Source organism: Tympanuchus pallidicinctus, unplaced genomic scaffold (genome assembly GCF_026119805.1).
Source record: "Tympanuchus pallidicinctus isolate F22 unplaced genomic scaffold, pur_lepc_1.0 scaffold8, whole genome shotgun sequence".
Classification (NCBI taxonomy): domain Eukaryota; kingdom Metazoa; phylum Chordata; class Aves; order Galliformes; family Phasianidae; genus Tympanuchus; species Tympanuchus pallidicinctus.
Genome location: NW_026294802.1, coordinates 27,365,759 through 27,381,302, shown reverse-complemented (window position 1 = coordinate 27,381,302; position 15,544 = coordinate 27,365,759). Strand labels below are relative to the sequence as shown.

Sequence of the window (15,544 nt, the reverse complement as noted above, 5' to 3'; positions counted from 1 at the left end):
CTACCTGCCCTTCTGAAAAGTATCTCCCGAGCTTTCCTGTAGGTCCCCTTCAAGTACTGGAAGGCCACCATATGGTCCTCCAACAGCTTTCTCTTCTCCAGATTATGGAAGTTTAAAATGGTGAGATGATGAGAGCAGCAGTTTCCATTGTGAACAGAATGAGTAGCATCAGCTTAAAATCACAATTCTAAAACTGATTAGGAAAGCCAGAAGCTCATGAATAAGTAATAGATCTCGGAATTCAGTGATTTTGTTTTGTTATGGAGAAGTTAAACTTACAAAGAAAAGGAAATAATCTGTTTTGCAGTGATGATTTCCCTTTTGTGATTAGCATAGAGAGACTCAATTTAGTCATGATCCTAAATGTCCATTAGTGCAGCTACAATAAACATTCATGTGTTTATTTTTTATGCAGCATGTTTTCTGAGCCATTCTTCTTGTTCTTTGATCCACCTTTCTCATGTCAATCAAATTATCAGTACAATAATCACAAATCCCACTGGGATCTAATTATATATGTGGAACTTTGAGCAAGTTTACCTCTTTGCTAATATTACCTCCAAGATGTTTAACTCTGCAGTCAATCAAGCTTGCTTCTGCTCACATTATTATAGTTACACATCTTTACAAAGTGTTGAGACCTAAAATTCATACTGCTTCAGAAATAAGAAAGGCTTGTAAAGATGAAGTAATTCCTATTCAGCTTACTTTCTCAGTTTTCAGATGTACTGAACTCTGTCACTATCCACTCTGAGAGGCCCATTCTCCTTTCACATCTGTTAAGTGGCTGAGTGACTTAGTGAACTCAAGTAATCTCAACTTTCCTTGCTTGAGTCTGCTCTGTAATGAGCTGAGAACAGGACCTTGCTGACAATATGGAGACAAAGATGACAGCATAGTGGAAAGCATATTATGAGCATGTGGCATAGATAATTTTGAAATATCATGTATGAACTCTCTTCTTCCACAAGAATTTGAAAGGAAAAGGATTATGAAACACAAAGACTTACATGGATATGCTGCACTTTACAAGAAAACTGGTTTTGGATCAGTCTATTTCAAAGATTTAAGCAAAGTAGTTCTTAAAAGAACTGTTGTTACAATTGAGATCACAATTTATGTATGTATGTATGTATCTGTAATTGTCTTTATTTGCTATAACAAGCAGTCACGTATGCATCTTTTCCATGTGATGGAAATTAAGAGAACCATTGGTGACCAACAAGGACAAAACATATGTATCATACTGAAGCCTATGTTAAACTGAAACTTGTGGACTCCAGCTTCCTGAGTTTAAGTGTTTAATGAAAATGAAATCATTATCTCCTTTCTAGGCAGGTAGAGAACTCCTGTGGGATTTAAATACATGCATCAGCAGAAGAACAGACTTGTGTGTTCTGGCAAGTTCACACCCACAGTGTTACACCTTGTTTTTGCAATCTGGGTAGTTAAGAAAAAATACTGTTTTGAAAAAGAAAATGAGTACAAATCCTAAAATGTGATGTTTCCAGTACTGAGTTCTAAAAAGCAGCTTCCAAATGCTGTATAGCACTTTACTTGCAAATCTAAAACTAAATATATAAAAAAAAAAGTTCTTGAAACCCTACTAAACTCTTCCTTTCGGGGAGAGATTTTTTATGTCAGTTGAAGAGCAGGGCAAAATTCTACCTGATTGATTGATTGATAAACCTATGGAAAAAAAATTGCTTTCATGGAAGGTGCTGAAAAACTCTTAACCAAAATATGTCATTGGATGCTACTTCAGTTTAATACAGTAAGTTGTTCTAAAATGGCTTACAGTTAGAAGACAAGGCAGCTATGAAGGAGAGAGAAAAGTGTGGGGAGGAAAACTATGAAACTAAAGGAACCCTACTCACTATTAGTTCTTCCGAGATGACTGAGGCCATTTGAAATGATCTCTGAAACAATATACCTTGACTTGTTGATTTTATGCAGACAACTTTACTTCATTGTTTGTATTTTCTATAGCTGCTAAAATCTATATGTATTAAGGATAGCTTGTTTAGTCTTCTTTCATGTTTTTTTCATACCTTCCTTCATCCAGTATGTAGGTTTTCCCATGTGTTGAGAGAGACGGTGTGTTCTGCTTTTTATACAGTTGTCTTTTATGTCATTATAGTGTGATGAGTTTATCACGTTTGTCTGCCTTTTAATGTCTTTTGGGAAAAAAAAAAAAAGTCATTTTTGCTTTATAATGTATCTCCTGCAAAATCAATTTAATACTAACTTCATTTATTGCGCAGAGCTGGTTATTTGCCTCAGAATATTCCTTTGGAGATTATCAGATACCTTTCAGAGGAGAAGGATTTTCTACCTTGGCATGCAGCCAGCCAAGCTCTTTATCCTCTAGATAAATTACTGGACCGCACAGAAAACTACAACATCTTCAGTGTAAGAGATGCATAGTCTCCCTATCTCTTTTTCTCTTCCCTCACTCCCTTTTATTACCAAGAATTGAACTATCCTCCAGTTAGATTCTGTAAGTGACCTAGGGATACTAACTTCCTTCCTAATTGTTCCCTTTTTAAACATACCAGTTGTCAAGCTTTGGTTCATTTGCTTTTGAACAGTAATGACTTGTTTGAGACGCATATGATAAATGGAAGGACAAGTAATTATTTCTCCTACAGAATACTACAACAAACAAAGTATTCTACTTAAAAGAGCCAAAGTAATCTATTTGCAGATTTTTATCTGTTGTGGAGCCCCTCAGCTGTATTTGGATTGATACCCAAGCTCAGCAAGAACATCAAATGCAGGCACAACTTACACAGGATGCATGCCACTGAAGTAAAGATTTGTAGTCATTATTTTCTCCAAAAAGCCATTGTGAATTCGATTCAGTTACCTTAATTAACAAGGATTAGATCACCATTGAATCAGAAGCCCATTCATAATTGGGTCCGAAGGGACAGCAGTAGCAACTAGCAATAGGTAATTAAGATGGACATGACAAATATCTTACCAAGGGAAAAAAAGAAAATCCTAGCTATGCTGAAATGTGTTTAATGAAAGTACAGTGAATTTTATGTAGTTTACATATTTTGAATGTTGTGTAATTTAATAAAGATATTTGAGTGAGAACACCCTAAAGCTTGAAATGTTTAGATGTGTTTTTTTCTTCTTAGATGTGTATTTGTTTCTGTGTGTGTACATGTGTTTATACACACATGCTCAGAAAGCAGGAAGCTAGAGGTGACTATGTATATATAAATCCATACACACATAAATATATATGCAGAGCTACCTGCTCTCTGCATTGTAGGCTTTCATGCAAACCAGAGCTGTATCATGAAATGATGTTGAATTAATTTGCATTTGCAGTCTGTTGTTAACTACACAGAAAAATTCTTACCAGACTGCCATTGGTATTTCACTTTTAAACATACCTGTGTAAAGAAAAGACAATTTTAATAAATAAAAACAGTAAAATTCACAGCTGGCTTGTGTTTTATCACTACTGATGAGAGCTTTGAAAGCAGAGGTGATAGCAGAGGAAATAAAAAGTAATTTTAGTCACAGAATAACATATCTGCTAGAGAAAGTGGCGCTATGAATCTCCTTTTGTCCTAACATCACATATACGTGCCCATGCATCTATAATAATAAAGCAGATGCTATTCTGTGCAGTTCTTTATATTTCGGTTCTGTTTTTCAAATTGGTGAATTTTACTGGCAGAAGATTATGCTGAATACGACAGTTGTTTTCTTTACAACTGGTCAGAATATGTAAATACATCTCCTGTGTAAAAAATAAAATAAGCTAAAATACATCTTGTGCTGGGTTTGTTGCTTAAAATATAGTGTAATTAAATGGTACAAAGCTCATTTGCAGCCACGTTATTCAATATTCTGAGGTCAATTGACTGTGCCTATGGACCATTTTTGCCCTGGCTGTGACTATCAAAACAATATTCTTTTAAAAATGAACATACGCGGTATAGTTGAGATTAACTGTAGATTAGATGTAAAGCTGTTGGCATTCTTGCAACTTCCCAGCCATATACTGTGAGTTCAAAATAGCATGTAGGAAACCCTAAATTGTTATATTTATTATGACAGTAAGCTGGCTAATATGAGGCATCTGATCAATTAGCTTTTCTACAGATTGTTTCTCACTACACCAATGAAGGAAAATTTTATGTGGACTTTGCTTACTGTTGATTGTATTTCAAGTTTGAAACAAAGACCAAAACTAAATGTTAACACTGAATATTCTTTTCCTCTTCAGGAGTATATTTTAAGACAAGTCGCATCAATGTATCTCAAGCTTGGATGGCCAACGAATAATTTAAACAAATCGCTTGTTCAAGCATCCTACCAACATGAGTACTGTTATATTTCTTTGTTATTGTTTTTTTTTTATTTGTTTGTTTTCTTACAGAATGTAGGTGTAATATTGCACAAAATGATCTTCAGCATGTCATACTTTCCTAGCTCTCTCTTCCTTCTGTTTTTTCTTTTGGGGTTAAAAAGAGAGCAGTGAGATGCTGTGAGATGAATTCTGTCTTCCTTAGTTTGAAGAACACTATTCATTAAGCATTAATTTAATATTTGTCTGCACTGGATATTTAAGAACTTGGACTCTTGACCACAAGAGATCTGAAGACTGAATAAATGTAAATGAAATCTAATTTTGATGCATAACCTTTCTTTTACTGTTGCAGCAGCTATAGGCTTGCTTTTGTAACTAGATTATTATCTTTGATTTGTTACACAACTATCTGCTGCCACTATGTTATAAGAAATGCATATTTGTAAATTTTTTACTGCATTTATTAATGGAACCTTATTGCTTTCTTTAATTTGGGCAGAGAGTTGCGCCGGGAAGTCATCATGTTGGCCTGCAGCTTTGGTAACAAACACTGTCACCAGCAGGCTGCAACATTAATTTCAGATTGGATTTCTAGCAATAGAAACCGGTAAGTGGAAAATAAATGTTATTACTCCTCTTTTCCTACTCAGAGTCAGTATAGCTGGCCTCCTCTTCCTTTCATGACCCCCCATAGTGGCCAACTCTGCAGAGTGATATGGGATGAAGAAGAGGTCATCAGCCATTATTAAAAGTCTGTGGGGCTTCAAAATGAATAATTTTATTCACATGTATGACTGAGTGGAGGGGACACCAATGCAGCCTCTGCTCACTCCTGATAACTTGCCGTCAAATAATGATATGCTAGAGGGCAAAAAACCAGAGTTTTCAGGAGGAGTTGAAAGGAAGAAAGATAAAAGAGCATTGCATCAGCAGACAAATACAGGTCTGTCTAATCCAGAGAGCAGAATGTGCCAAATGATAGGAAAAGTGAGGGAGGCTAGAGGCAGAAGGACTGAGGAGTAAGAAGGAGTTGGAACAACATATGTAAGGGAAATACTATACTGTACTTAAAGGGGAAGAGTTGGAAGTTAAATGTGATTCAGAAATAGATGGAAAAGCTCACATAGGGTTTCACAGAGGGTAGGATGATAACTGATGTATTGAGCAATAACAGCATAGAGCTTGTCTGACAGAAAATTTGTTAGGCTGTCCTGGCACGGGGTTATACAGCTTGAGAAGGGAACACAGGCCATGGTCAGCATATGAAATTTATCTTTTAAGTGTGAAAAAACAAATACTTTTAAATTACTGAAAATACAAGTAGCAATCAGTAGACAGTGAGATAAGTACAGACTGTAGATTAAGACTACGAGTTCATGAGAAAGAACAATGGATTTTCTCATTCTGTAGCATATGGGTGTAGAGGTATGCATTTGTGTAAATATGACAATTTGGTTTAAAATAGCCTTTCATAAAAATGAGAAAAAAAGTGTTATTTTTTTAGTCCTAATCTTGTGTTAGAACTTCAAAAGGATCAGATCTCTGTAGACATACAGGCATTTAGGATTTATCAAAGACATCTCAGCCCATCAGGTGTTTATTTGCAGTTGAAATATGTCTCTCTCTCTCCCTTTGTAATCTTTAAAAATCCTTTGCAGGCATATCCAATTACATAGTACTTGATAGTACCTCAGTGTTTTTTAAAAAACAACCATCAAAATAGGAATGACTGGAAATTGTATTTCCATAAGAACTTGAAACATCCACAGATATCTTGGAATTAGAATCATAGAATCATAGAATCACAAGATTGGAAACGACCTACAAGATCATCTAGTCCAACCGTCTCCTCATCACCATTGCCACCACAAGCACCTCCTCATCCAGACGCCTCTTGAACACTGCCAGGGACAGCGACTCCATCACCTCTCTGGGCAGCCATTCCAGTGCCTGACCACTCTCTGAGAGAAAAAGTTCTTCCTTATGTCCAATCTAAACCTCCTCTGATACAACTTGCGGCCATTACCCGTGTCCTGCTCGTTGCCTAGGAGAAGAGGCCAAATCTGTCTTCACCACAACCCCCCTTCAGGAGGTTGTAGAGTGCAATGAGGTCTCCCCTGAACCTCCTCTTCTCCAGACTAAACAATCCGAGCTCCCTCAGCCGCTCCTCATAAGACCTGTGCTCCAGACCCCTCACCAGTTTTGTTGCCCTTCTCTGGACACGCTCCAGGGCCTCAACATCTTTCTTGTAGTGAAGGGCCCAAAACTGAACACAGTACTTGAGGTGCGGCCTCACCAGTGCTGAGTACAGGGGGATGATCACCTCCCTGCTCCTGCTGGCCACATTATTTCTAATGCAGACCAAGATGGCATTGGCCCTCTTGGCCACCTGGGCACACTGTCGGCTCACGTTCAGCCGAGCATCAACCAACACCCTCAGGTCCCTCTCTTCTTCACAGTCATCCAGCCACTCATCCCCAAGCTTATAATGCTGCATGGGGTCGTTGTGCCCAAAGTGCAGGACCTGACACTTGGCCTTGTTGAACCTCAGCCCATTCACCTCAGCCCAGTGATCCAGCTTGTCTAAATCCCTCTGAAGGGCCTCCCTATCCTCAGACAGATCGACACCACCTCCCAACTTGGCGTCATCTGCAAACTTACTGAGGGTACACTCAGTCTCCTTCATCTAGGTCATCAATAAAGGTATTAAACAAGATGGGTCCCAGTACTGACCCCTGGGGGACAGCGCTTGTTACGGGTTGCCAGCTGGACTTAACTCCATTCTCCACTACCTGTTGGGCACAGCCCTCTAGCCAGTTCCTTACCTAAAGAAGGGTATACCTGTTCAGACTACAGGCAGCCAGTCTCCCCAGAATACTGTGAGAGACCATGTCAAAAGCTTTGCTGAAGTCTAGGTAGACTACATCAACAGCTCTTCCCTCATCTACCAGTCTGGTCACGCAGTCATAGAAGGAGATGAGGTTGGTCAAGCATGACCTGCCTTTCACAAACCTGTGCTGGCTGGGTCTGATCCCCTGGACACCACGCACATGCCATGAAATCTCATCCAAGATTATTTACTCCATAACTTTTCCTGGTACCGAGGTCAGGCTGACAGGCCTGTAGTTCCCCAGATCCTCTTTACGGCCCTTCTTGAAGATGGGAGTCACATCAGCAACCCTCCAATCCTCTGGGACCTCACCAGTTAACCAGGAGCGCTGATAGTTGGCTGAGAGCGGCTCGGCAATCACCTCCACCAGCTCCCTCAGCACCGGGTGTAGCCCATCCGGTCCCATGGACTTGTGACAATCCAGATGGAGGAGGAGCTCTCTGACTGTCTCCACCTGAATCACTGGGGGCATATTCTGAGTAGCGTCCCAGACTTCCAGATCAGGGCATAAAAAGCCCAGGGGATAGCTGATCTGGCTATTAAAGGCAGATGTAAAGAGGGCATTGAGGACCTCAGCCCTGTGTATGACTATGTACCTTTAAATATTGTATGATTGGGTTAAAATTTTCTTGTGTAAGATGATTTCAGATACATTCACAGTGAAATATATGCCCTAAGTTATATATACCCTTAGGCTGCAATGATATGTATTAAACTGTTCAAAAAGGAAATTGTGGAGAAATAATGATTGAAAACAATCTGGAAAAGTAATTTACTTAGATATTCATTTACAAAATTGTATAATCAAACCTAACACCATTTATTAGTATGCACAGTGGTATATTATTCAGTGTTAAGATGCTGCCACCCAGCAAAGCTTTCTCCTAGCCTGTGTCTTCATTCCTTCCAAAAGAATTGAAGGAGTCATAAGAAAAAGGAAAAAAAAAAAAAAAAAACACCTTATTGCTTTGCTAACAATAGCAAGAGAGGAAAGGCATAAATTTAAGGAGCCGTCTGAAGATTCATCTTAGACTTTCTATGAGGCCATTCTCAGGAGCACAAGATTGTGGCTGCCAGCATATGACTAGTATTATGATAAAAGCATCACAGCAGGGCAGAGGAAGAGAATAGCTACTAAGCTAAAGCGGTACATTTCTCCAAAGGAACTGCATGCTTTTGAAAAATAGCTGCAACAAGTAATGTAATTATAGAATATGGATTGACACTCAGCTGATAAATAGAGATACTGTCTGCAAAGAAGACAGAAATACATTTTTGTTTATTTATAAAGATTATAGTATTTGTTCTATTCCTCACCCAAATTCTATTCTCAGAGCAGTTTCACATGCTGAATGTAACTAACAAATGAGCAGATTCATTTAGTATCTACTCACATTGAAAAGGTTAGTAGTATCCAGAGAATTGTGGTCAATGGCCCCACATCTGGATGGAGATCAGTGACAAGTGTTGTCTCTCAGGGTTCAGTACTGGGTCCAATACTCTTAAATATCTTCATCGATGACATTGACTGTGGGATCAAGTGCACCCTCAGCAAGTTTGCTGATGACACCAACCTGTGGGGTGCATTTGGCACTCATGGGAATGGAAATCCATCTACTGGGACCTAGGCAGGCTTGAGCAGTGGGCCCAGAAGGGCTTCATGAGGTTTGGTAATCCAAACTTCATACTATGAAGTAATTCACAAGCAACAGACTCTGGAATGAGACTAGTGAATTAGGCTTGTGTCCCACGATCTTAATCAATACAAAATCAGTGTAATATTGAGTGTAAATGTTCATGAAAGTGTACAGGCAGTAAACCATGTAAAGGGGGTTGTTGACTCTCTGGCAGCTACTTCAGTCAAATTTTGAACGAGCATAACAGAATGCCTAATTATTAATGCCGTATAAATGCTAAAATTCATAACTTTTTGCCATGTTTTTGATCTATAGATTTTTAGAAGTTCTTATGAAATGAGTCTCTATTTTACTGGTATAATTTAATTGTGGATAAAGTGTTACGTAATATAGAAAAACACAGTGATGTCTAACTCTGTTTTATCAGCATTTGCCTGCAGTTTCTGTTGTTCCTAGTAATTATATTTAGTCTGGTAGGTCCAAAAATTAATTACCAGCTACTCTTCACTGTAGGGTACTGAAATAATCATAATTATCAGTTACTGTTTGTACTTTGTAATTACATGGTCTTTACTGTGCAAATAATTTACCACTGTTCATGAAGTAAAATAGTGGTCATTCATAACACAAAGCCAAAAATCCTCTTTGTATTTCCAGCATTATTTGGAAAAAGCCATTAAATTTCCATTCCAACCATAGCAGTTCAGATTTTCTTAAGGAATTAATGAATAATAGTGATCTGCAACATTCAGCTCACCATACAGTTGGCCTTCCCAGCTACAAGCACATGGTGCTGACTCATCTCAAGCTTTTTATCTGTTGATGTCTGGGGCTGGCTTAAGGCATCGCAGCACACTTTACTCCTCTAACTGAAGCTCTGTTACTGTGTCTTATTTAGTTAGCAAGAGAAATAATTCATCTCTCCTGCCTAAAAATGAGAGTGTTCATCTGAAAGAAGAGGGCTTGAACACCTGAAATATCAAGATTACTTATTATGTAAAGGATTTGAGGTGGTATTACTCACTACCATTTTTAGAAGAAAAAATAAGAAACATAAAAAACTGTAGCTCGAGATAGAAGCAGCAATCCAAAGACATGTCATTTAAGTAGTTCTAATAGGACAAGACATCTGGTTGTACCGGTCTATCTTTATATTTTAATCCCTACAGTTAAAAAGATGCAGTTATTTCTTTTAGCTGAAAATCTGAGGTTAGACTTGAGGTTATGATCTATTGTCTTTTTAGTCATGGAATTTAAGAATTTTTCTCTTCTGAAATGGCTGAACACTCTGAAATGTTTTGCTTGAAAGCCTGCGTTGACTTCTGACTTAATACAAAGACCAACATTTTTGCTCTGCCAGCTTGGGATATATGCCAATCTTATACTGATGCACTACAGACAATTGAAGCTTCTTTGCTGGTGTTTAGAAGAATATAAGCTCAGTTCAAAACATGTAAGCACATTAAAATTTCCCTGGTAGTTTGAGAACATAAGGTTACTGGAATTTAGTCAACAGCAGAATGCTATACAAGAGAATCTACTGTTGGCTGACAATTAAGATGTTTGCTTTTACCTTCATTTAATGGGGCTCATCCCTGTGAAGCTCTTTCATGTGTGAAGAAATACATTATTCACACTCCTTAGATATAACAGCGTTGTGGTTCAGCCTAAAAAATTAACAAAATTACCATACAATGCCTGCCTGAGCTTGAGAATCATCCTTGTTAACCCCTTTAACCTTCACTGCATTTCTATTCTGAAAGAAAAACACATTTCTAAGAGGATTAGCATTTTCAGACTTTCTGCCTTGGGTAGACTGAGTAAATGTGTATTTCTGAGGTTCAGGCAAGAATGTATGGGGGAACTGTAAAATCTGTAAACTCCTGACAGGAGGTATCAGAACAATGGTTAACATGCTGATACGCAGTAGGAGGTCTCAAATAATAACTTATCCATAGATGCAAGTGTGCTTTTGCAGAACTGTCTGTGAGTTGCAGGTTTGATTTTCATCCAGTTGCTGTTACTGTCCATTAGCTGCAAGTTGCCACAGATGTATTTCTGCTTGCAAAATGGACTGTGGAGATATGCTATACTAGTGATAGACAGGTTAGTGTGAATATGTGAACAAGTGAAAAAGCTGCTTTGAACTGAGATGTCTGATTTTGCTTTCAGCAATTAAAGACCTCCTTGTATTCTTTTTCTGCTAGGGCTATGATGATGCTATTGTTTTGCTAATGTGCAGCAGTGAGCAGTAGGAGATTACTGTATTGCAACAGACTGAATTGTGTGTTGATGTTTCTCTAAGACACTACTCAAGTCATTGGAAGGCCCATATCTATTCAGTGCAACTTTGATCTGCTCTTATATTTTCTTTGTTACAAATTTGCTATAAAAATACTATTTACTAGTTGCTGTCTTCTGAATACAAACAAATTACCATAATTAATTGCCATGGTTCCTCAATACCTTGAAAACTTCTAATAGATTCAATTTTTTATTTGGACTTTATGTCATTCTGGAGAGATTTTAGATTTAATGCAGTTTTTACATGTTTTTCAATTATTTTGTCACAAGTGCTATGATCAGATTTTTTTTTTTTTTTAAACATAAGAATACTGCCTTGCAGATCAGTGGAAAACAATGGGAAGATTTAATATTTTAACCTTGCATAAATTGAGAGAAATTCTGATGTTTGCATATTTGGTATCTCTTGTCCTTGGACCTGCTGGGCTGGTTTTAGATTGATAACAATCTACTAGTTGTTAATCAACAGAACTAAGCTTTACTGTGTTATTTCATAAGCAGAGGTAACGTAAAATACTTATTTTTAATATGTTTTTTTCTTTTTTTGCAGTTCTGAGTATACTTTCAGTATACTCTTTCTAACAAGAGATAAGAAGGTATTAGTTTTCTTTTTTCTTTTTTTTTTTAATAAAAGCAGTGCTTACATGAATAGATAATGTTTGTGGAAGAGTACTGACTGCTGTACTGGAGTGAACTGAAGTCAGCATCCATTCTGTTCCCCATTAGTCAATTAAAGTTGCATTCTTCTATCTTAATGATTGAGGAAAAAACTGAGTGAGCCAGAAAATGCTGAATGCAAATCCAGATGTTTCAAATCTGTTCTGGTCTTTAATCAGTTCTGAGGACTTCTAAGGTACTGATATGGGCCAGAGATACGGAATGAGAATATGCCATGAATTTTCTTGTTCCGTCTTTGAGTTATAAGTCAGGAAAAATGTAAGTGTCTTTACTTAGATTAGATCAACCTGTTTTGGTTTTGGTTACTAGTAAAATAAAATCAGGGTCTTGGATCATTGCATTCTGCAACTCAACTACCTCATTTTATCTTTTTAAGTGTAATAATGCATGTGTGAGCTTTTATGTTTGCCATTTTTAGGACTTTAATCATTAAACATGGCTGTGACTGTTTGGAACACTAGTTAATTCTTTATCAGTCATAAGAAGGATGGAAGTAATGAAGTAAGATGACTTCCCTCACATAATTTGAACAAAGGCAGAAGTAACCAATGAGCCTTATTTGACTAAATCCCCACACTTGCTGTGCAGAATTTGTATTTACTCTGCTAGGGACAATGGATTCACGTTAATCCAGCTGCCTAAATTGACAGTCTACTTACTTGGATGGACCTTTAACTGCTCAATGGAAATGCCACCAAAAAAAAAGCAAATTACACTGCAGGAGAGTTTGCAACATGTCTATAAATGATACTGTGCATAGATCTGAGGGAATGGTAAATAACGCAAATTACCAGTCATTAATTGAGATCAATTTCAATGAAGCCTGGCTTAAGTGGTAGAAAATCAAATGTTTTCCCAAACAAAGCATTTTTTCTTTCCTATTCCTCCTGCCTTATTTCCCTCTCTAATGGTTTGAGACATGCAGTTGTGTTGCTTTGTTTCACAGGTGTGCTTTAGTGCTACCATCTTGCAACAACTTATAAATGTACCAGAGTTTAGCAACCTACATAAATATTTGTAGAAATGTGGCCAGCAAGTTAATTATTTTTGTTAGTTGCTTGGAAAAGCGACTAACTTTTTTTTACAGGTTTGATACCCACCAGTTATTTTTGGATATCATTAGTAGCAAACATGAAAAAAAATGAGAGTTATTTTATTTTTTTTTTTCACACATGAATGTCTGATAAATATAAAACAATAAAATGCATCCCTTGTTGTGTTCTCAACCCTTAGAAGTTTTAATTACTGAAAAAAAAATCAGGCACAGCTATTCATGCATTTTGAAATGTTATTGGAGCTTTTCCAGCTAATGTCAGCTGATGTTGCTGAAATGATTTAGCTAATTAATAGGTTGTTGCTACATTTGAGTAGAATCTTGCAATCCAATCAATAAAACTGTTTAAGGAGGAAGAAAGCAGTGCTGAGTGTGCAAGTTAATCAAGAAGTTAACACTCTGAAAGACCATCTGGGTAGTATGCCTGAAAAGTGGGAGGATTTAGTCTTGTGAAAGGCAGAACTGGGTTTTCTGGGGTTCAGGTAACATTTTTATCTGCTTACTTCTGTATGTGATCACAAAAAGACCAACTAACCAACCAAACAAAAAACCTATATGTAGCAATTATGGATTAGCAATAACTAGCCTGAGATCTTTAGAAACTATATTGTTTCTCCTCCAACTTTTCAGGAATGAGCTCTTCACAACTTGGTAAAAAAATTGAACAGAAAGGACCATAGTTTTTGTTGCAATAAACATTCATAAAGGACAAAGGAAGAATTGTCTATTTTTTGCTCAGTCTCACAATGAAGTGCTTAACTCACCACTAACTCACTAAATTGGTCTTGAATATATTCGGTGTGCTAGCACCATGTTCAGTTGTGGGATTTCTGCTGCAGGAAGGGAAAGGACCAATAGCAGTAAGCATCACCTGAGGAATTGTGTTCTCTGCAGGCGTCAGTCAGACCCACATGATGCCTGAAGGTCTGAAGCACACTGGGAATGAGGAGATACGGTATTCATAGCATTGCCACCCTGAGCAGCCACGTAACAACAGAATCACAGAGTGTTAGGTTAGAAGAGATGTCTGGAGGTCATCTGGTCCAACCTCTGCCCAAGCAGGGCCACCTGGAGCAGATTACGCAGGACTATGTCCAGGTGGCTCTTGAATGTTTCTAAAGAGGGAGACTCCACAACATCTCTAGGCAATGTATCGCAGACAAAGTGGAGTTGTCAGTTAATATCCCAGGGATTCTGTGTCAGAATAGCAATTAAATATCAAGTTCATCACAACTCTGCTTTGGTTTTCAAGGGAAAGTTGTATCCTCAGTTATCTGGCTGAAGGTGTTCTGTGGCAGAGAGCATTCCTCTCCTTTGTGTGCACAGTGGTACTCCCAGAGTCTGTAATAGCGAGTAAAAGTACAAACTTTGGGGTTGCCCTAACAGAAAATAGAATTTGTGTGGTGCTACTACTTGTAACAGAATCTGGATTAACTATCTGCGTGCAAAGAAATAATATTCCATTGTTCCGTTCTTATCTGAGCATTGTAGCCTATTAAACAAAACTATAAATACAGTCATCAAGAAAAATAGACGTAAGTTAGATGTTAAACAGTTCCAAAAATAAAGAAGAATGTTTCTGATTAATTTTCTTTGTCAAATATTACCCTAAATGGTATTGAAATTTGTCTCTTAATCAAAGAAGTCTAAAATGTGTGCAATTACACTTTAAAAAATTAGAACACAGTTTGCCCAGAAGATAAATGGTTCAATTTTATAAATGTATCTCCAATTGTTAGAACATACTTTAAATGGGAGCAAGTATGTACCAATTAATTATAACTTAGAAGATTATTCTTAGTTCATTGTAGAGCCTTATTATTTGCTGTTGAAAAAAATCCCTGTAAAGGCACAGCACGATTTTAATTAATTTTTTTCTAGCTGTTTAAATTTTCAATTTTTTCCCAAAGTATTTAATTTTTAAACATGAGCTCTGCTAGCCACATATTTCATTCTCAGACTCATATCTGTTAAGCAAGAAAAATAAAGTTAAGTAAATTGAATCAGTGTTCAAATAAAAGCCATTTAAAGTGATGCTTTCAAAAGTTAATCTTTATTTTTATTCTTCTGAAGCATCCATCAATCATGTTAGTTCTTTAAAAATGAAAGCATTCTTGAAGGCCCAGATTAGGTTTAATGTAACAAGGGGATACGTTCTGCAGTGTTATTTCCTAAGCAGTATTGAAACAATAGTTAATTTTATCCACTTGATTCAGTTAAAACAGTGGGCTAACGTTCCATGTGCTGATCCAATGGCATGGAACTGCAATTTTGGAAAAACATTTTCCATTAAGCTATATAGTTTAAAAAGACTATAGACTAGGGAGGTTTCGCACGTTGAAATATGATGATGAAATACTGGCCCATAATGATTTCAGAGGAGAAAGAGCAAAAATCTCTACAAATGGAGAAAATTCAATTAGAAGGCTCTCTGTTGAGGCAATAGTTAAAGAGAAATTACTTTGGGGATATTCACATTTTCATAAACAATTTTCATTTCCACAAAAAAGAACTCACTGTCTATGGATCTGATTACAGAACTCTCAGAGGAGTAATTTGTAGCTTTTCATAGTTGTAAGTTTCATGATTTCTAAAGATAGCACTTTTAAAATCAATATTTGTTTTTTGATATCATGGCTTGTGGG

At 37.2% G+C, this 15,544-nt stretch overlaps 1 protein-coding gene across 1 annotated transcript in view; it reads left to right on the top strand.

The window, feature by feature from the left end:
• Window positions 1–15,544, top strand: part of TRHDE (thyrotropin releasing hormone degrading enzyme) — a 213,011-nt gene that overhangs the window by 180,204 nt on the left and 17,263 nt on the right. Inside the window, exons 13-15 of the mRNA XM_052668324.1 lie at window positions 2,265–2,412; window positions 4,253–4,350; window positions 4,836–4,943. Coding sequence (XP_052524284.1) covers window positions 2,265–2,412; window positions 4,253–4,350; window positions 4,836–4,943 — 354 coding nt within the window. The remainder of the gene's footprint in view (window positions 1–2,264; window positions 2,413–4,252; window positions 4,351–4,835; window positions 4,944–15,544) is intronic.